Source organism: Loxodonta africana, chromosome X (genome assembly GCF_030014295.1).
Source record: "Loxodonta africana isolate mLoxAfr1 chromosome X, mLoxAfr1.hap2, whole genome shotgun sequence".
In the NCBI taxonomy this organism is placed as follows: domain Eukaryota; kingdom Metazoa; phylum Chordata; class Mammalia; order Proboscidea; family Elephantidae; genus Loxodonta; species Loxodonta africana.
In genome coordinates, this window is record NC_087369.1 from 83,188,002 (window position 1) to 83,210,777 (window position 22,776).

A 22,776-nucleotide genomic window follows, 5' to 3' on the forward strand; every position below is an offset into this window, starting at 1 on the left:
GGGTGCAAGGAAACATGCCCATCTGCAGATATATGATGGATTGCTGCTATTACTACATACACATTTGTAGAAGCTGCATATATAGTAATAAAGACAATAGAACACACAAGAGGCATAGTCATGGAAAGTTCCTGGACATAACCAAACACCTTGCAGGGTGAAGTTACTAGACTTGGGGGCTGAAGATGATAGACTCGTGGGATATCTATGTCAATTGGCATAACATGCTTCATGAAGTCAATGTTCATGAAGGCAGGAAGGGGTAGGAAAATTGGACAAAAGGTAACAGGGAACCCAGGATAGAATTGGGGGAACACTGACGCATTTGAGGGAACTGCAACCAATGTCTTGGCACATTCTGTACACAAATTGTTCAGTGGAAAACTATTTTGTTCTGTAAACCTTCATCTAAAGCACAATAAAATTTTATTTTTTAAAAAAGAACAAATAGCATCTGCTGTCAGAGCTAAAAAAACAAATAAAAATAAAAACAAGGAAAGTATGAAAAACTGTTACAGCCCTAAGTAACCCAAGGAGACCTGACAACTAAATGTAATGTGATATCCTAGATGGAATCCTGGTACAGAAAAAAAGGACACTGGGTAAAAACTAAGAAACTCTGAATATACTATGGACTTTAGTTAATAACAATATCTCAGTATTGGCCCATTAATTGTAACAAATGCTAATGTAAGATGTTAATAATAAGGGAAACTGTGGGTTTGGGGGGAGTGTATGGAAACTCTCTGCACTATCTGATAAGTTTTTCTGTAAATCTAAGCCTGTTCTAAAAAATGAAGTGTGTTAGTAAAATAATAGGTCATAAAGTCCTTATAGTTTTCATAATTTAGATGTTTCAGGGGCAACTTTCTTATTTGAAAAGAAAAAAAGATCAATGACAGCAGTACTCTTGCTGACTAAAATATAGCCACTGTACTACTTTTTTCACCTTTTGGACTTCTTTATAGCTGTGAGACTTTTGGGGTGTCCAGTCCTCTCCATAGCCCAACCCCTTTAATTCCTTTATTATGGAAAGTTTCTTTTTAAGAGAGAAGTTTTTCAAAACTGGTGAATGATAGTGGTACAAGTAGCTCATTTTACCCTAAGGCAAGTGTTATTTCCATCCAAGTACATTTAAATATCTTTTTTTTTACAAACTATAAACTATAGATTGATCTGTCAGCTCCTCACAACAGAAATCGAATCTTATACCAACTTATGTTACCACACCAACATAGCATAAGTATGAATGAATGAATGAATGAACTAAAAAGAACACATACAAAAAGATTGTGATTTGGAAAGACAGAAATACAGGTTTTATAAAGAGATGCTCACATTCTGGAAAATCCATGACATACCCTGAATTGCTGATTGAATTGCCTGAATTACAGAAGTTGTTTTTATTGAAATATAATTTCTGGGACTATACATAAGCACTGTACCTGAGTTGGTAAGGTTATGGGTTAACAAATGTGAAGCAGCTGTGCATGTATACTGGGATTGAGGAAATAAGTAAATGGATAGTGGGTGGTGGGAGCCAGGCTTTTCTCTGTTGGAGTGGAAGGTTACAATAAACAAGGGGAAATAGTTAGAATGATCCCTATGGTAATCGATTAGAGAAATCAGTAAGAAAGCATGTTTAGATTCCTATAGCTACTGATGAATATAGAGATAACTGTAGAGATGTGTGTATACAAGTGTTAGTATACCCACTACCATTACCTATTGCCTTCGAGTTGATTCCAACTCATAGCTACCCTATAGGACGGAGTAGAACCACCCCACAGGGTTTCCAAGGAGCCTCTGGTGGATCCCAACTGCCAACCTTTTGGTTAGCAGCCGTAGTTGTTAACCATTGTACCACCTGGGCTCCAGTGTTAGTATATACACATATATTTCCTAGATATGTCCACTGAGAGGGTCTAGAAGCAATGGCATTCCAGTAGTAACGAGCAAACCCAGCAGTCAGATCTTTGTTTCTGACACTTTTCTCCAATTAAATGCACCAGAGTTCCTTGGGGAAATGGCTAATTCTAGGCCCAGAATAAAGAATATGGAAGATGAGCCTGAGGCATCTTGTAGGGCCAGAAAGTAGGAAAGTGCATAAAACACACACACACAAGCACAAAGATGATGATACATTTAAAGGACAAAAGAGACAACTAAAAAAGTTCCTAATGATGGAGAAATTTGAGTAACAAAATAAATAACATAATATTGGATCACAATCCAAATCATAAAATAAGTATCCATGAGTCATAATGACATAAATAAATATATATGAAGGAAGGACGGAAAAAGGGGAGAAGAGACAAGTGTCCTGTACAGAAGAATTCAAAATAGTTTACACAGGATACTCCTCTAAGAGATGTGGCATAACCACCCACCTCTTAAGTGTGGACTACACTTAGTGACTTCTAAAGTTTACAGTGTGAAAAGTGGAAAGGGTAAATGTAACTTAATATGGAAAAACCTGGCAAACACTGCCTTAGGTGATTAAGATTAACATAATCAGTACATCATGTTGATTGCATGTTTCCTCATTATTTCATGGTAAGAATGGCACTTCACCTTCTGTGATCTTCCTTCCCCAAACCAATAAATCCGGTCTAACCATGATACAAACATCAGGCAAATCCAAACTGAGGGACATTCTACAAAGTACTCCTTGACCAATTGTCCTCAAAACTGTTAAGGTCATCAAAAGCAAGTAGACCAACACCTGCACACAAACCTCGAAAGGGCAACTGCCTGCTAAAATAGATTTAAATAGGAATCACAGTCTCATGACATAATACTCAAAATTTCCAGGATGTAATAAAAAATCACTCATCACATAAAGAACCAGAAAATCACAACTTGAATGAGCAAAGGCCGTCAACAGATGCCAACACTGAGATGATTCGGATGTTGGAAACATGTAGCGAAGATTTTAAAGGAGCCATCATAAAATGATTTAGTAAGCAATTATGAACACTCTTGAAACATATGGATAATACTAAATGTCAGCAAATAAATATGTTATAAAACTGAACCAAATTGAAAGTATAAAGTTGAAAAATATAGCAACTAAAATTAAAAAAAAAAACCCGCTAGGTGGGTTCAATATCAGAATGGAGATGACAGGAGAGCATCAGTGAACTTGAATACAAATAAAGAGAATTGGCCTAATCTGAATAACAAAGAGGAAATAGACTGAAAAAAATGCACAGAACCATGACACCCGTGACAATAACAAAATATCTAACATTCATGTCATCAGAGTCCCAGTAGGAGAGGAGAAAGAGTATGGTGCTGCAAAAATATTCAAGAAAATAATGACTGAAATTTCTTGAAATTCACGAGACTCGATGTACTATTTTTGCACCTCCCTGTGAGTCTATAATTATTTCAAATAAAAAGTTTTAAACAATTGACACAATCTCCTTCTGTTTGTGATCGCCTCTGAGAAATAGTCATAAAAGTGTAGCCCATTACATATATAATGTTATCCCCATAACAATCTTAAGAAGTGATGATGGTGGTTATAATAACAATTACCTAGGTTTCGCTATGTGCCAGGCATTGTGCTAGGTGCTTCACAATAATTATCACATTGCATCACCAAAACAATCCTATGATGTAGGCACTACTCGTTATCTTCATTGGAAACTGCTGACAAGTGGCATTTATTAGTTTGGCCCAGGTCAGGTAATATACATGTTTCACAGTAGAGACAAGAGCCTATATCAAAAAAAAAAAAAAAAATTGAAGATTAAAAAAGCAAGAAATTAAGTCCATGATTAAGAGAGAGAGTATGGGCCAAATTAACCAAGTCTAAACTATAAAAAAAAACTATAGAATATTTAAAAGAAAATGAGATTTAAGATTTATTTAACTCCTGTAATGTGTTTACATTGTCAAGTTACTTTAGAATTTTTTCTTAAAAAGCGCAGCCCTGCTGTTATCACATATTCTAAGTCAATGATGTAATAAATCCAACAAAGCAACAATATAATAAATCCAACAAAGTTAATATCTATTCCCGTGCCTATACCAGGCAGTTTTAATGAATATAGAGGCATTTTAATATTCAGCAAACATACAACATCATTCAGTTTCACTGAAGGCAGCATACTTGGTGAAAATAGCACAAGCACTGGAATCAGATCTGAGCTCTCACTCCACAAGTTGAATAATACTGGCAAGTTACAATGTCTACATCTGGTATTTACAATTTGAAATACGGAAATAAATACCGCTGCCCAAACTCAGCCTAGTGAAGATGCAATGCTGAAGTGTTCTAAGAGAAACATGGTAATTAATAGTAAGAGTATGCAAATTTAATGCTTGAAACAAAATATAAATGCTTTGGGTTAGCTAATATATAGGTCTTGGCAAGGAAAGCCTCTTTTTCATTCAATTCCTCTAAGCTGTGAAACAAAACAAAAATAAAGTTTTGTCATAGTGAGGAAGGGCATTCAGTGCAAACCACTCACAGGATTCCTGATAAACTCTAGGTGATGTGTTGAACAACAAAGATTATTGTCCAGACATCATTTCCATTTGTTACTGGCATATTCTACATTAAAAGGTGCACATGCATGCACAAATATAATTTTTATTGCCTCTTTTCACCTTGAGAACTTATATAGAAATATTAAATGTTAAAGCACTTGTTGATATTAGTTTCACCTGTTCGAAATCTCTCTAAACATCTCTCTTCCCTCTCTCTCTCTCTCACACACACACAGAGTGAATTTTCACTAATGCAAGAGGGCCTCCGTGACATTTCAACCTCGCCTCGTCTCCTGCCCTATGTACATATGCACATGCTCAGGGACAGAAGTTTCACAAGAGTTGGGGGCCTCTGTGACGACTGACAGCCCCGCCCTTCGCACACTATCATCCCACTTCACCCTCTGTCCAGCGGAACAGGGTGCGCAAACACGCATGTACACATGCAGAGAACCTATGGGGTGTGGAGGAGAATGAAGGAGGTGGGGGAGGTGGAGAGGTGGGTGACCCACTGGCTGCATGACCTAGACAGTTTTTATTACCGAAAAACACATTGAGAATAGATCAACGAATGGATCCTTAATGTCGTTTTTGAAAAGGCAGAAGTTGTTTCATTTTAGATATTCTATTTTCTTTTACTTAAAAAAAAAATACACTATTTGACAAAGAAGTCAAAGAAAATGCACCTCTGAAAAGTGTAAAGTTAGTTGATATTTGTTTTTAAAAGAGATTCTCTGCTTTCAAACAGCTTCATATTGTACATATCTGTGTGATAAAGGAAAAATCACATCTGTTATTATCTGTGGATAATATATAATTTCATGTGATGGTTAATGTCAATATCCTACTTTTCTCTGATTTCCAAATATTTAAAATGAATATTATGATAACACTAAAAGGCTAATGAATGTATTTGGCAGTGAGGAAGTAACACCACCTTCTATCTAACACCACAGTCAGTATATTTTCCTCTTGGTAATCCAGGCTTGTCAGTAACTTCAGTATTGCTACTGAACTTGCCGCTTGGTTCTTCTTAATAATTGCAGAAATCTTGATGATTATTTAAAAAGCACTTAAACCCAAAGTATTGTTATTAAAATTCAGAGTATGTACTTTCACTTTTGCGTAAACTAGAAAGCAAATTAGAGGAATAATTATTAATAATATATTAATAAGTTACTGCATCTTTACTGTATACCAGACAGGTTTTAGTGTTTTACAGATAATAAAAATAATGAAGATGGGTAAAACCTTATAGCCTTTATCAAGTGCCATACATTGTTCTAAGTACTTTAAATAAACTAGTTGAATCATCAAGATAACTTTACAAGTTACATGTGCAATTATTACCACATTTTTACAAATATGAAAACTGAAACACATAAAGTAATTTGCACAAGGCCACACAGCTAATAAGTTGCAGAGTTGGAGTTTGAACCCAGGCAGCCTGGCTCGAAAGACTAACCTGTCTGCCATAAGAGATATAATACTAAATACCAAAATTTACACAATAAATTATTATGTACCAAAAATGGAATTTTACTGTGTTTGTGTATTTAAGCATATTCCCTAAGAATATCAAAATTCTAACAAGGCCCAACAGCCCTCCCACTCCCAGTCCAACAACCCCCACCTCTTAGAATCATATGAATGATTATATATATATATATATATATATATATATATATATATATATATATATATATATATATTTAAGGACAATTAAAAAGAGAATTAAGGTAAAATTCTATTTTAGTCACACTTGAACCCCAAATTCTAGTACAAGACTGTGTGGTATGGCTGATGGCCTACCCTCAAGACCTAAAGAGCCTTTACGTTAGTCTAAATCCAAACCAAATGACTTGCCATCCCATAATAAGCTTTGGGAGCCATGAGAGCCTCAAATTGCATGCCTGAACAAAAGGGGAAAGAGAAATATTAAAACAAAACACATAAAAAAGAGCAACCCCTGACATGTATTGGGAAGCTGTTCTGGAACTCACAGCTACCTTAGATTACCCATTGCTGTCGAGTCAATTCTGACTCATAACAACCCTATAGAACAGAATAGAACTGCCCCACAGAATTTCCAAGGAGCACCTGGTGGATTTGAGCTGTCAACCTTTTGGTTAGCAGCTGTATCACTTATCCACTACACCATGAGGGTTTCCTGGAATTCACAGCTAGGGCATGCTATTCTCCTATTGGACAAAACCATCTCATAGAATATCAGCCTCAGACGAGGGAATTCTGAAGACTGTCATAAAGTGAGATAAAGCAAGTTTGCCTCATAATTTTGTCTAAACAGACAAAAACAAGGTTACTGTGCCACCCACAAAATACCAAACACCCCCCAGTCCTGGCTAAATGAGTGACTGTGATTTCTTTACCAATTTCAGCTTTATTCTTGTTCTAATCTGTCCTCCACATAGATAAGATTTATTAGATTAAAAAAAAACCATTGCTGTTGAGTTGATTCCAACTTGTAGCGACCCTATAGGTCAGAGTGGAACTGCCCCATACAATTTCCAAGAATCGCCTGGTGGATTCGAACTGCCAGCCTTTTGGTTATCACCCGTAGCTCTTAACCACTACACCACCAGGGTTTCCATTTATTAGATATCAGTCATAACATTGTCCCCACTTTCTATTAGCACGCAATCTAGAGTAAACCCACTTCCTTAAACCCTTCCCAAATCACACAAAACCAAAGCCCAAATCCTTTCTAACACCCTCTTATTGATATACCCCATGGTTCCCCATGATGCATACTCTCCCTCACTGCAATGAAGAATAAACCCAACTTGTTCAACTACAGGTGTGTCCCTGATGGTCTTTGCCTGGAGGGCACTGACATGAGCAGATATAGCAAAGAGGCCTGGTCTTCACTCAGAGCAGGCCCAGAAGCAGCTTACTGCTTTTTCTTTTTTTTTTTCCATGGAGGCAAGAGAAAGGGATGGGAGGAATTGCAAGACGCCTTTGTCTCCTCTTGCGGACTAGGAGAGAAATGCATCCATATTCCTGACTTTTAAATGCATTGTAACACCAGCCATGACTAAAAGGGGTTCAATCTTTGTGCGTGTGTGAAGGGTGGGGAGACAGGAATTTTATAGTGTGAAAAAGTCTGTATTTTCCAATTATGCATTGGAAACATCTCCTGATTTAGGTTCCCTTATAATAGTAAGTTGTCTCTCTCTCCCTATATCTTGCCAACTATTGCAACCCCAGAGAAAAGGAAGTAAGCATCTACCACCTCCCCCGGGAGAAAGATATGACATAGTAGAGGGTTCTGACCAGTCAGGAAGAGGAAAGAAAAAGCCCATACCTCCCCCCACCCAGGTGATTGTAGGAAGATGGGACAGAGGTTAAGATATGCAAGTAGTTTTATAAACTTACCTCACTAGGTCAAAGCCTGAAAGAGGAGATTCGTCGGATAGTAGAAGACGGAAGTCATGAGTAGAGGGCCTTTTGTTCTACTTTCAGTTTAGAATTCTTTGGGATCACATCACAACCACCTAGGATGGAAGAATGGCTAGGCAGCAAGAACCAGATAGAGTAAGCACTTCCTAGCAACCCTCAGTTCCCATGTGGCGATGGAAGGGACATAGAAGTTCACTTTTATTCCAGAGGGAGGGATGTAACCTTTACAGAGTTAGCCGAAAAAAGGGGGAGCTAAATCTCTGAATTCCCACATGAAGAAGGCGAAGTCAGCTCTGGGACAAGGTCTAACCAGTTACACCCCAGCGTCCCTTGTCAGTGTACCTCCCAATGTTATAAAGTAATATAAGCCCCTATACACCCAGATGACATTGTAGAAGAGTAGGTATAAAAAAAGAAAAAAAAATTTTGTACGAAATCTTAAATACAGATTAACACGCAGGAGTCTGTTATTATACAGAATATCTAAATTATTAAATAGCAATATGTTTACTTGATTGATTAAAATGAAAGTTTTTCTTCCCCTGCAACCCTGTGGGGTGGAGGTGGACTCCGGAAGAAAATTCATCAGTTATAGAAAAAAAAAAGATATACTTTCTTTGAACATCTATGTATTATGTTAGTAAATTTGCAGGCCTATATAAACACATGGAAAAAGAATTGTAGAAAATATATCAAAACATAAAAAGTGGTTACCTTTGATGTGTGGGTATATGGATTTTGCTTTTAACCTACTTTTTTGGTGCTTTCTAAATGCCCTCCAATGAACATATTACTGTTATAATCACAAAAAAGATCAGTCTTTAAACATAAAACACTGCAATTTTTATTCTGTTTATTTTGCAGTAAAAGAAAATGAAAATCTTTTCAAAATGGTGAAGTGACCACTTTCAATGAACAATCAAATATACTACAGAAAACTATACACTATAATCATGGTTCACACAATTATACAGAACAATATGTGGCAAAATTCTGAAAATACCATGATTAACACTTCATTGATAAACAATAACCTCAAAGTCACAAAATTTCATTCTTGATCATTTTCATGTAAAATACAAGACCGTATGAACAAGCTATTATTAATAATGAATTTGGTTTTGCCTGAAATTCTTAACCTTATGCATGCTTCTTCTTAAGCATTAAGGTTTTAAATTTCACTGCATTTCTGTTGCAAAAAGTAGCAGGTATAACACAATTAAATCCACAGGCTAAAGGACTAAAAAGCCAAAATACATAAAGCAAACAACAAGAACAAGAAAACTTTGAGTTGTTTCTCCAAAATTTTCTTTCCAAACAAATATTCATCTCATTTACCACTTCTGGTAATATTCACAGCCACAGATTTTAACAGTTATAAGACAAAAGGACTTCATAAGCATTAAACTACACAACACTATATTAATGTCTTAAATCATTTACTGCAGTCTACATTTTTTGAAATCACTGTACTACTAAAATTCAAGGTCAAATAAATTACTGTTTGAACTTTTCATATATTTATCAGACATATTTTAATTGACACTAAAGAAATATCCAGAACACAAGACTTTAATTAACTTCTTATATTTTGAGTAACAAGATTACTCAAGGCAATTAATTTAAGGGCCGCATACACTCTGCTTTAGCGATCAATGTCTTCTACTAAAGCCTCAAGATTTTTGCAGCAAGCTTTAACCTCCTCAATTGCTGCCATCCAATTATCATAAATAATTTTGTCATAAATTGCATCATTAACTTCCCTAACTACCCCCTCCTGCTGAGATTCAAGTGCATCGCCTGAGAAAAATAATACTGATCTTGGGATTATGTAAGTACGTAAATTGTGACCAAGTAAAAAATCATCATTCACATATCTTCCATTTGAGCTGCTTCCATGAGGAGTGAAGAAATTGAAGAATGAATCCTTGGGAAAATCTTCAGTCACAGTTCGGATTGTTCCCCAGATCTGGTGTTTCTGCTTCTTCTTGATGGTTTTCAAAGTGACATTTTTTCCTTCATTCCAATCTATCTCACAACCTGTGCAATACTCAATTGCAGTTCCCCTATAGGGATGGGGATCATAATATGCTAGTCTTGACTTCAGCACATAGGTCTTTGTCAACACTTCATTTTTGAAATATTCATTGGGTTTGAAGTAAAATTCTAGTGTGAAACTGAGAAGCTCACCAGGACCTGAAAGATTCACTTTAACATCTGTCAGGAGCTTCAGAATAGGCTCATCATATTTCTTAATCAAAGGAGTAAGTGTATCAACGTTTTTTAAAACAGTCAGCCAAAAATCAGGAATTCCTTTAGGATCCTCCTCTTCTTTATTCTCTTCTGTGGTTGCCTGGGTGTCATGGTCATCTTCCTCCTCCTCCTCATCAACAGCATAATAATAATAGTCCTCATAACCATCATCCTCATCCATGCATTCATGTACCAGAGCCTCCTCCTTACCATACATCTCTTCTTCATCATATATTTCATCATCATTGTAGCCCCCAGAGTCTGATTTATATTCACATTCCTCTTCTGTAGGTTCATAAATTCCATTGATGATCTGACGTCTCTTTTCCAATAACGGTTGATACATTTCAGCAAACTTTCTTTCAATACCATGAAATTCCCTGAGGAATTTGGATTCTAGATTGGCCACTCTAGTTTGAAGCTTTTTGAGGGCTAACACACGGTACTTAACTTTCACAGGCAGACTTTCAACAAAGTCTGTATCTAAAAGATAACCCATAAGTCCCTTTGGACGGTCGGGGTGTGGGTCTGAGTCACCGTTAGTATCTTCACCTTGTTCCCTGTCTTCCCCAGGCCCACCGGCGACTTCTTCACCGCACTCCCCATCATCCCCCGGCTCAGCAGTGGCATCTTCACCGCGCTCCGGATGCTCCTTTGGCCCCTCCATCATTACCTCATTACCACCCTCTTCTTGGCCAGCCTCTGACAGTTCCTTGCGGTCGGCTGACTCGGCCATTTTTTCTCAAAGGACCGCTACACGCCTAAGGTGGCAACTGCAGAGATCAGGAGACCTGAACTCCGCCGGAAAAGACTCACCGAAGTAGCAGAAGCGACGGTAGCCCGGGCAGAGGTGGAAGGAGCAGTAGCAGCGAGACTGCAGAAGCGGTGCGGAGGCTGTGAGAGCCCGACTGAGGCAGAGGCGGCCTAGGCTGGGGTGCAGAGGGCGGCGAGGGCCGCCTTGACTGATTCTGCAGGAGCCGGCCAAAGAGTGCAAGAGATCCGCAGCGAAGAAACCACCTCCGCAAGCAGCTGCTACTTCAAGGAAAAGAGATGCCGCAACCTGAGTGCACAGCAGTCTCCAGCTAGGTTTTCCCGGTGCAAAAAACAGCTTGCTGCGTCACTCCCTCTGCTCCCTCCCAACTCTACTCTAGCTTCATTTGCTGGGTTGGAGTGATCGACAAACCTTGAGCCAATAAATTATTAGAGCTATCAATTTTTCCAACTCCACCCACCTTCCCAGGTTCTCTAACATGGCTGATTCATCCATCCCCCGCTCATCCTCCACCTTACCTGCCAGTGGAGATTTCTGGAAACCCAGCGTTAGTTTATTCATTCAACTTTCAGCTGATATTATACTTTTATAATTTCAAAATACCTGATAGAAAATGTTGTTGTGGTTAGGTGCTATTGAATTGATTCGACTCATAGCGACCCTCTCTGTGTACAGCAGATCAAAACACTGCTCTGGTCCTGCGCCATCCTTGTAATCTTTGTTATGCTGGAGCCCATTGTTGCAGCCACCGTGTCGGTCAATCTCGTTCGGCCTTCCTCTTTTTCTTTTGGATAAGAGGAGGGGACAAGGCACACATCCCTCTTGATTTTTAGCCCTGAGCCCTGGGGAGGGAGACGCAGGTAAAATAGAGGAACTTATAGAGAGAGAGGCTAGAAGGATGAACACCAAACAATTAGCAGTGGTGATATCTAGGTAGCATGACTCCCAGTAATTTAAATATTCTATATTCTGTATTTTCCACAAACTCTCCACTTATCATATTAAAAATTTTTTTATATATATAATAAGTGGAGAGTCCTTTTAGATTAGAAAATCCTAGTAAAATTTTCTAGGAAGGGGAAGGAAAAGGTAAGGTGGGAGGGTGAAGGTAAATGACAGCCAGTGATGAACTATCAACTTCGTGTACCTAACTAGTGAATACACAAGGCAATAAAGCAGTTCTGTGGCTTATCAGTATCCCAAGTACTGGTACTGACTTGCCACTTTTTCTGTCTTGATGTTGGCTTTAAAAAGCCATTGGAAACGTAAAAAAAAAGAAAGAAGAAGATAAAGAAGTGAGGAAAAACCCAAACATCAAGTAATATTTCTTTTTAAAAAGTCCTAGCATTTGCTTGACACTTTTGAGTTAATTGGAAATAATTTAAAACTCAGCATTGAGAATGTGGTTAAATATATGAAAGAGTATTCATAGGATTCCAGTTTCTGTCAGTTCCTGGTACTGTAGTGGCTTGCATGTTGCTATGATGTAGGAAGCTATGCCATCAGTATTTTAAATAACAGCAGGATCACACAGGGTGAACAGATTTCAGAGAAAATCCCAGACTAAGACTAAGAAAAAAGACCTGGAAATCTACTTTCAAAAATTAGCCAATGAAAACCCGGTGGATCACAACAGAATATTGACCAATATAGTGTGGAAGGTGAGGCCCAGAGATAGGTAGACACTCAAAATACCTAGCAGCCACAACAGTGGACTTGAGCATACCAACAATTGTGAAGATGGCTCAGGGCTGGGCAAAATTTCATTCTGTTGTACATGAGGTCACCATGAGTCAGAGCCAACTTGTTGGCAACGAATAACATTCACAGGATGAAAGGATTTCCTGTAGGTAGGAATCATTAGTGATTTTTTCCCCAATATATCCAATGCTGATCATATATCAATTAAACATTTTAAAAAATGTTAATTGTTTATTATTATTTTCCTGATTTAAACAATTTTTTTTGTATAGTCATACTGTCACAGAGATGAACACTGTTCAAATATTATTGTATTTATTTCCATATTCTATGACTCAGAATTGGCTCCATGGCAGTGGGTTCGGTTTTCTTTTTTTGGTGTCAGTATCGGATATGTCATAGCCAAAATTTTTCCCCAGTCTGTAGATTCTCTTTTTACTGTTTAGGTGAAGTCTTTGGATGAGCATCAGTGTTTGATTTTAGGAGCTCCCAGTTATCTAGTTTCTCTTCATGATTGTGCATTGTTAGTTGTGGTTTGTATTCTGTTTGTGCCATGTATTAGGGCTCCTAGCATTGCCCCTATTTTTTTATACATGATCTTTATCATTTTAGATTCTATATTTAGGTCTTTGATCCATTTCATGTTAGTTTTTGTGCATGGTGTGAGGTATGGTTCTTGTTTCATATTTTTGCAAATGGATATCCAGTTATGCCAGCACCATTTCTTAAAGAGAGTCTTTTCCCCATTTAACTAACTTTGGGCCTTTGTCAAATATCAACTGCTCGTAGGTAGATGAATTTACGTCTGAATTCTCAATTCTGTTCCATTGGTCTATGTATCTGTTGTTGTAGCAGTACCAAGCTGTTTTGACTACCATGGTGGTATAATAGGTTCTAAAATCAGGTAATGTGAGGCCTCCACTTTGGCCTTCTTCAGTAATGCTTTACTTATAGAGGGCCTCTTCCCTTTGTATATGAAGTTGGTGATTTGTTTCTCCATCTCATTGAAAAATGTCATTGGAATTTGGATCGAGATTGCATTGTATCTGTAGATCACTTTGGGTAGAATATATGTTTTCACAGTGTTGAGTCTCCCTATCCATGAACATGGCATGTTTTTCCACTCATGTAGGTCTCCCTTGGTTTCTTGCAGTAGTGTCTTGTGGTTTTCTTTGTATAGGTCTTTTACATCTCTGATTAGATTTATTCCTACGTATTTTATCTTCCTGAGGGTGTTGTAAATGGTATCGATTTAGTGATTTTCTTTTAAAAGTTTTCTTTGTTGGTGTAAAAGAATCCAACTGATTTTTTCTTCGTTTATCTTGTACCCTGATACTTTGCTGAAATCTTCTATTAGTTCCAGTCATTTTCTTCCAGATTCTTTCAGATTTTCTGTGTATAAGAGCATATCATCTGCAAATAGGGATACTTTTACTTCTTCCTTACCAATTTGGGTGCACTTTATTTCTTTTTCTTGCCTTATTGCTCTGGCTAGGACCTCCAGGACAGTGTTGAATAAGAGTGGGATAAAGGCCATCTTTGTCTGGTTCCGGTTCTAAAGGGAAATGCTTTCAGCCTCTCTTGGTTTAGAATGATATTGGCTGTTGGCTTTGTATAAAACCAAAAAAACCAAACCCATTGCAGTTGAGTCGATAGCAACCCTATAAATACCCTTTATTATGTTAAGGAATACCCCTTCAATTCCTATTTAGCTGAGAGCTTTTATCATGAATGGGTGTTGGACTCTGTCAAATGCCTTTTCTGCATCAATTTATAAGATCATGTGGTTCTTTTCATTTGTTTTATTCATGTAACGGAGTACATTGATTCTTTTTCTAATGTTGAACCATTCCTGTTGTTAGGTGCCATCAAGTTGGTTCCGATTCACAGTGACCCTACGTCCAACAGAACAAACACTGCCCAGACCTGCACCAATCATTGTTATGCTTGAGCTCGTTGCAGCCACTGTGTCAATCCACCTCACTGAGGGTCTTCTTCTTTTCCACTGACCCTGTACTTTGCCAAGCATGATGTCCTTTTCCAGGAACTGATCCCTCCTGACAACATGTCCAAAGTATGTAAGACGCAGTCTCGCCATCCTTGCTTCCAAGGAACATTCTGGTTGTACTTCTTCTAAGACAGATTTGTGCATTCTTTTGGCAGTCCATGGTATGTTCAATATTCTTCACCAACACCACAATTCAAAGGCGTCAATTTTTCTTTGGTCTTCTTTATTCATTGTCCAGTTTTCACATGCATATGATGCAATTGAAAATACCACGGCTTGGGCTAGGTGCACCTTAGTCTTCAAGGTGACATCTTTGCTTTTCAACACTTTGAAGAGGTCCTTTGCTGCAGATTTACCCAATGCAATGCATCTTTTGATTTCTTGACTGCTGCTTCCATGGCTGTTGATTGTGGATCCAAGTAAAATGAAATCCTTGACAACTTCAATCTTTTCTCTGTTTATCATGATGTTGCTTATTGGTCCAGTTGTGAGGATTTTTGTTTTCTTTATGTTAAGGTGCAATCCACACTGAAGGCTGTGGTCTTTGATCTTCATCACTAAGTGCTTCAAGTCCTCTTCACTTTCAGCAAGCAAGGTTGTGTCACTTGCATAACCCAGGTTGTTAATGAGTCTTCCTCCAACCCTGATGCACTGTTCTTCTTCATACAGTCCAGCTTCTCATATTATTTGCTCAGCATACACATTGAATAGGTATGCTGAAAGAATACAACCCTGACGCACACCTTTCCTGACTTTAAACCAATCAGTATCCCCTTGTTCTGTCCAAACAACTACCTCTTGATCTATGTAAAGTTTCCTCATGAGCACAGTTAAGTGTTCTGGAATTCCCATTCTTGTCAATGTTATCCATAATTTTTTACGACCCACACAGTCGAATGCCTTTGCATAGTCAATAAAACACAGGTAAACACCCTTCTGGTATTCTTTGCTTTCAACCAGGATCCATCTGACATCAGCAATGATATCTCTGCTTCCATATCCTCGTCAGAAACCAGCCTGAATTTCTGGCAGTTCCCTGTTGATATACTCCTGCAGCCATATACCTGCATAAACCAAAACCAAAACAAACAAACAAAAAAAACCAAACCCAGTGCCATCGAGTCGATTCCAACTCACAGCGACCCTATAGGACAGGGTAGAACTGCTCCAGAGAGTTTCCAAGGAGCGCCTCGTGGATTCGAACTGCTGACCCTTTGGTTAGCAGCCACAGCGCTTAACCACTACGGCACCAGTGTTTCCATATACCTGCACACCTAGTATGAATCCCACTTGGTCGCGGTGAATTATTTGTTTGATACGTTGAATTTTATGGGCTAGAATTTTGTTGAGAATTTTTGTGTCTATGCTTATGAGGGATATTGGTCTGTAATTTTCTTTTTTTTTTTTTGTGGTGTCTTTACCTGGTTTTGGTATCAGGGTTATGCTGGCTTCATAGAATGAGTTTGAGAGTATTCCATCCTTTTCTATGCTCGGAAATACCTTTAGTACTACTGCTGTTAACTCTTCTCAGAAAGTTTGGTAAAATTCTCCAGTGAAGCCGTCAGGGTCAGGGCTTTTTTGTTGGGAATTTTGTTTTTGTTTTACTTCTTCAATCTGTTCTTTTAGTTTTTCTACCTTGGTTTGTGTTAGTTTAGGTAGATAGTGCGTTTCTAGAAATTTATCCATTTATTGTAGGTTTTCAAATTTGTTGGAGTACAATTTTTCATAGCATTCTGTTATGGCTCTTTTAATTTTAGTTGGGTCTGTTGTAATATCACCTGTCTCACTTCTTATCTAGGTTATTTGCTTCCTCTCCTGTTTTTATTTTGTCACTTTGGCCAGTGGTTTGTCAATTTTGTTGATCTTTTCTAATAACCAGCTTTTGGACTTGTTGACTGTTTCAATTGTTTTTCTATTCTCTATTTTTATTTAATTCTGCTCTAATTTTTATTTGCTTTCTTCTGGTGCCGGAAGGCTTCTTTTGCTGCTCTCTTTCTATTTGTTCAAGATGTAGGTTTAAAGTTTTGATTTTGGCCTTTTTTTCCTTTTGGATGTGTGCATTTATTGCTATAAATTGACCTCTGAGCACTGCTTTTGCTGTATCCCCAAGGTTCTGGTAGGATGTGTTTTCATTCTCATTTGATTCTATAAATTTCTTTACTCTGTCCTTGATTTCTATAACGCAATAGTTTTTGAGCAAGGTGTTGTTTATTTTCCATGTATTTGATTTTTTCCTTGCTTTTTCTGTTATTGATTTCTGGTTTTATGGTCAGAAAAGATGATTTGTAATATTTTGATATTTTGGATTCTGTTAGGTCCTTTTTTGTGGTCTAATATATGGTCTATTCTGGAGAATGTTCCATGTGAGTTGGAAAAGAAATATACTTGGATGCTGTTGGGTGGAGTGTTCTGTATATGTCTATATACAGAACTACTTGGTTGATTGTGGAATTTAGATCTTGCTTGTCTTTATTGAGTTTCTTTCTAGAAGTTCTGTCCTTCACCGAAAGTGGTGTGTTGAAATCTCCTACTATTATTGTGGAACTGTCTGTTTCTCTTTTCAATACTGTTGGAGTTTATTTTATGTATTTTGGAGCCCTGTTTTGGGGTATATAAATATTTATGTCCTCCTGGTATATTGACCATTTAATCATTATATAGTGTCCTTCCTTATCCTTTGTGGTGGATTTTGCTTTAAAGTCTATTTAGTCAGAGATTAATATTGCCACTCCTGCTGTTTTTTGATTGTTGATTGCTTGTTATAAATTTTTTTCTGTCCTTTAGTTTTAGTTTGTGTCTTTGAGTCTAAGGTGTGTCTCTTACAGACAGCATATAGACGGATTATGTTTTTTTATCCATTCTGCCATGCTGTCTTTATTGGCGAATTTAGTCCATTTACATTCAGTGTAATTTTTGACAGGTATGAGTTTAGTTGTGACATTTTGATGTGTTTTTGTTGTTGTTGTTGTTGTGTTGACAGTTTCTTTGTTCCACTTAATTTTCTGTGCTGGCTAATTTTTATTTATGTATTTTCTTTTCAGCTTTTTCATTGTTGTTGATTTTGTATTTGCTGTGTCTTTATGTTTTTCTTCTTTTTTATTTCAATGTGTAGGTTTGTTAGTTTCCTTTGTGACTACCTTAAAATTTATCTCTATTTTTCTAAGTTTAAACCAAGCTTTCTCTTCTTAACTTCCTTTCCATACGAAAGTTCTATGACTACGCTATCTAGTTCCTTTTTTAAAAATGATGTTGTCTTTTACATATTGACGTCTCTGTTTCCCTATTTTCAGTGTTTTAGCTTTGACATGTTTTTGTAACTTCCCTATCTGGGTTGATATCTAGTTGTTCTGTCCCGTCTTGGGTTGTTATCTGATATTATTGATTCTCTAGCCAAAGGACTCCCTTTAGTATTTCTTTTAATTTTGGTTTGGTATTTACAAATCCCCTTAACTTCTGTTTTTCTGGAAAAGACCTAATTTCTTCTTAATATTTGAGAGACAGTTTCCCTGGATATATAATTCTTGGCTAGCAATTTTTTTCCTTCAAGGTTTTATATATGTCATCACACTGCCTTCTTGCCAGCATGGTTTCTGCTGAGTAGTCAGAGCTTAGTCCTATTGATTCTCCTCTTTAGGTTACTTTTCGTTTATCCCTAGTCTGTCTTAAAATTCTCCCTTTATCTTGTGGTTTTGGCAAGTTTGGCTATAATATGTTTTGCTGTCTTTCTTTTGGGATCTGCCCTGTGTGGGGTTCCATGAGCTTCTTGGATAGATATCTTCTCATCTTTCATAACATCAGGGAAGTTTTCTGCCAACAAATCTTCAAAACTTTTCTCTGTATTTCCTGTTATGCCCCCCTTTTGTGGTACTCCAATGACTTGTAGGTTATTCCTCTTGATAGAGTCACACACAATTCTTAGAGTTTCTTAATTTCTTTTTAATTGTTTTATCTGATTTTTCCTCAGATAAATTGGTGTCATGTGCTTTGTCTTCAATCTCATTAATTTTGATTTCCATTGCCTCAATTCTGCTCCTATGACATTCTGTTGTGTTATCTAGTTCTGAAATTTTATTGTTAATCTTTTGGATTTCTATTTGCTGACTCCCTACGGATTCTAGCAGACTGTTAAATTTGTCATTTTGCTCTTGTATATGTCTCCTAAATTCCTCTATCACTTCGTGTGTTCCTTGGCTTGTTCTGAGTTTTGCCTAATCTCCTTCCTGATCCCTTGAAGAGCTCTGTGTATGAATCTTTTGAATTCTACCCCTGGTAATTCCAAATACTTTATCTTCCTCTGGGAGGTTTCCTGTTTCTTTGTTTTGGTTGCTTGCTGGAGTCATCATGGTGCACCTCTTTATGTGATTTGATATCAACTGTTGTCTCTGAGGCATCAATAAGTTATATTTATTGTATGTTTGCTTCCTGTGTCTTAGCTTCTTGTTTTGTTTTGTTTTGACATGCCCAAATAGGCTGTGCATGTGAACTACTTTGATTAATGGTGTCTCTGAAGCTTCACATCTTGTCACCAGGTGGTTAAAGCTGCTACTAACCTGTTGCCATAGAGTTGATTCCAACTCATAGCAACCCTAAAGAGTAGAACTGCCCCTTCGGGTTTCCAGGGAGGGCCTGGTGGATTCTAACTGCTGACCTTTTGGTTAGCAGCCATAGCTCTTAACCATTATGCCACCAGGGTTTCCAGTGTTGCTACTAGGTATGTAAAAATATGGAATGCTTCACAAATTTGCATGTCATCCTTATGCAGGGGCCATGCTAATCTTCTCTGTGTCATTCCAATTTTAGTATATGTGCTGCTGAAGTGAGCATAGTATTGACATCTTAAATGTATTAACCCATCCAATCCACAGAGAAAGTCCGTCCATTTATATAGGTTTGCTCTGAGCAATATTTTATAATTTTCTCTATACAAGCCTTTCATCTTCCTGGTTAAATTCATTCCTAGGTACTTTATTCTTTTGCATGCTATTGTGAATGGTAAAGCTTCTTTTATTTCCCTTTCCTCTTGCACATTGCCAATGCATAAAAATCTGATTGATTTTTTTTTATGCTGACCAGGTACCCTGAAACTTTGCTGAATTCATTTATTAGTTCCAATAGCTTTCTTGTGGGTTCTTTGAGATTTTTTACGTATAGAATCATGTCATCTGCAAAAAAAAAAAAGATAGTTTTACTTCCTCTTTCCAGATTTGGATACCATTGATTGATTGATTGATGATTGATTGCTATGGCTACAACTTACAGAACGATGTTGAAGAGTAGTAATGAGAGTGGCATGCCTGTATTATTCCTGGTATTAATGGAAAAACTCTCAGACTTTCTCCATTGAGATTCATGTTAGCTGTGGGTTTTTCATAGTTGTCCTTTTTTTTTTTAATTAATTTTTATTAAGCTTCAAGTGATCATTTACCATTCCAATCAGACTGTCACATGTAGGTTTACATATATCTTACTCCCTTCTCCCACTTGCTCTCCCCCTATTGAGTCAGCCCTTTCAGTCTCTCGTGCCAATTTTGCCATCTTCCCTCTCTCTCTATCTTCCCATCCCCCCTCCAGTCAAGAGTTGCCAACACACTCTCCAGTGTCCACTTGATTTAATTAGCTCACTCTTTATCAACATCTCTCTCCCCCCCCACTGGCCAGTCCTTTTCATGCCTGATGAGTTGTCTTCGGGGATGGTTCCTGTCCTGTGCCATCAGAAGTTCTGGGGAGCATTGTCTCTGGGATTCCTCTAGTCGCAGTCATACCATTAGGTATGGTCTTTTTATGAGAATTTGGGGCCTGTATCCCATTGGTCTCCTGCTCCCTCAGGAGTTGTCTGTTGTGCTCCCTGACAGGGCAGACATCGATTGTGGCCGGGCACCAACTAGTTCTTCTGGTCTCAGGATAATGTAGGTCTCTGGTTCATGTGGCCCTTTCTATCTCTTGGGTTCTTAGTTGTCGTGTGACCTTGGTGTTCTTCCTTTGCCTTTGCTCCAGGTGGGTTGAGACCAATTGATGTATCTTAGATGGCCGCTTGTTGGCATTTAGGACCCCAGGCGCCACAATTCAAAGTGGGATGCAGGATGTTTTCATAATAGAATTATTTTGCCCATTGACTTAGAAGTCCCCTCAGCCAAGTTCCCCAGACCCCACCCCTGCTCCGCTGACCTTTGAAGCTTTCATTTTATCCCGGAAACCTCTTTGCTTTTAGTCCAGTCCAATTAGGCTGACCTTCCTTGTATTGAGTGTTGTCTTTCCCTTCACCCAAAGCAGTTCTTATCTACTGATTGATCAATAAAAAGCCCTCTCCCTCCCTCCCTCCCTCCCTCCACCCTTTGTAACCACAAAAGTATGTGTTCTTCTCCGTCTTTTCTATTTCTCAAGATCTTATAATAGTGGTCTTATACAATATTTGTCCTTTTGCCTCTGACTCATTTCGCTCAGCATAATGCCTTCCAGATTCCTCCATGTTATGAAATGTTTCAGAGATTCGTCACTGTTCTTTATCGATGCGTAGTATTCCATTGTGTGAATATACCACAATTTATTTACCCATTCATCTGTTGACGGACATCTTGGTTGCTTCCAGCTTTTTGCTATTGTAAACAGAGCTGCAATAAACATGGGTGTGCATATATCTGTTTGTGTGAAGGCTCTTGTATCTCTAGGGTATATTCCGAGGAGTGGGATTTCTGGGTTGTATGGTAGTTTTATTTCTAACTGTTTAAGATAACGCCAGATGGATTTCCAAAGTGGTTGTACCATTATACAATCCAACCAGCAGTGTATGAGAATTCCAATCTCTCCACAGCCTCTCCAACATTTATTATTTTGTGTTTTTTGGATTAATGCCAGTCTAGTTGGTGTGAGATGGAATCTCATCGTAGTTTTAATTTGCATTTCTCTAATGGCTAATGATCGAGAGCATTTTCTCATGTATCTGTTGGCTGCCTGAATATCTTCTTTAGTAAAATGTGTGTTCATATCCTTTGCCTACTTCTTGATTGGGTTGTTTGTCTTTTTGTGGTTGAGTTTTGACAGAATCATATAGATTTTAGAGATCAGGCGCTGGTCTGAGAATGTCATAGCTGAATATTCTTTCCCAGTCTGTAGGTGGTCTTTTGACTCTTTTGGTGAAGTCTTTAGATGAGCACAGGTGTTTGATTTTTAGGAGCTCCCAGTTATCTGGTTTCTCTTCATCATTTTTGGTAATGTTTTGTATTCTGTTTATGCCCTGTGTTAGGGCTCCTAGGGTTTTCCCTATTTTTTCTTCCATGATCTTTATTGTTTTAGTCTTTATGTTTAGGTCTTTGATCCACTTGGAGTTACTTTTGTGCATGGTGTGAGGCATGGGTCCTGTTTCATTTTTTTGCAAATGGATATCCAGTTATGCCAGCACCATTTGTTAAAAAGACTATCCTTTCCCCAATTAACTGACAATGGGCCTTTGTCAAATATCAGCTGCTCATACGTGGATGGATTTATATCTGGGTTCTCAATTCTGTTCCATTGGTCTATGTGCCTGTTGTTGTACCAGTACCAGGCTGTTTTTACTACTGTAGCTGTATAATAGGTTCTGAAATCAGGTAGAGTGAGGCCTCCCACTTTCTTCTTCTTTTTCAGTAATGCTTTGCTTATCCGGGGGTTCTTTCCCTTCCATATGAAATTGGTGATTTGTTTCTCTATCCCCTTAAAATATGACATTGGTATTTGGATTGGAAGTGCGTTATATGTATAGATGGCTTTTGGTAGAATAGACATTTTTACTATGTTAAGTCTTCCTATCCATGAGCAGGGTATGTTTTTCCACTTAAGTATGTCCTTTTGAATTTCTTGTAGCAGAGTTTTATAGTTTTCTTTGTATAGGTCTTTTACATCCTTGGTAAGGTTTATTCCTAAGTATTTTATCTTCTTGGGGGCTACTGTGAATGGTATTGATTTGGTTATTTGCTCTTCGGTGTTCTTTTTGTTGATGTAGAGGAATCCAAGTGATTTTTGTATGTTTATTTTATAACCTGAGACTCTGCCAAACTCTTCTATTAGTTTCAGTAGTTTTCTGGAGGATTCCTTAGGGTTTTCCATGTATACGATCATGTCATCTGCAAATAGTGATAGCTTTACTTCC

At 37.8% G+C, this 22,776-nt stretch overlaps 1 protein-coding gene and 1 non-coding gene across 2 annotated transcripts; both read right to left on the minus strand.

Annotated features, from left to right (window-relative positions):
• Window positions 1–8,883: 8,883 nt before the first annotated feature.
• NAP1L2 (nucleosome assembly protein 1 like 2) lies at window positions 8,884–10,941 on the minus strand. The gene has a single exon (XM_003412720.4). It carries the CDS (start codon window positions 10,907–10,909, stop codon window positions 9,566–9,568), a length of 1,344 nt encoding a protein of 447 aa, XP_003412768.1. The 5' UTR covers window positions 10,910–10,941; the 3' UTR covers window positions 8,884–9,565.
• An 8,430-nt stretch (window positions 10,942–19,371) lies between these two features.
• Window positions 19,372–19,478, minus strand: LOC111751392 (U6 spliceosomal RNA). Its single transcript, XR_002786458.1, has one exon. It is a non-coding gene; the product is annotated as a U6 spliceosomal RNA (small nuclear RNA).
• Window positions 19,479–22,776: the final 3,298 nt, after the last annotated feature.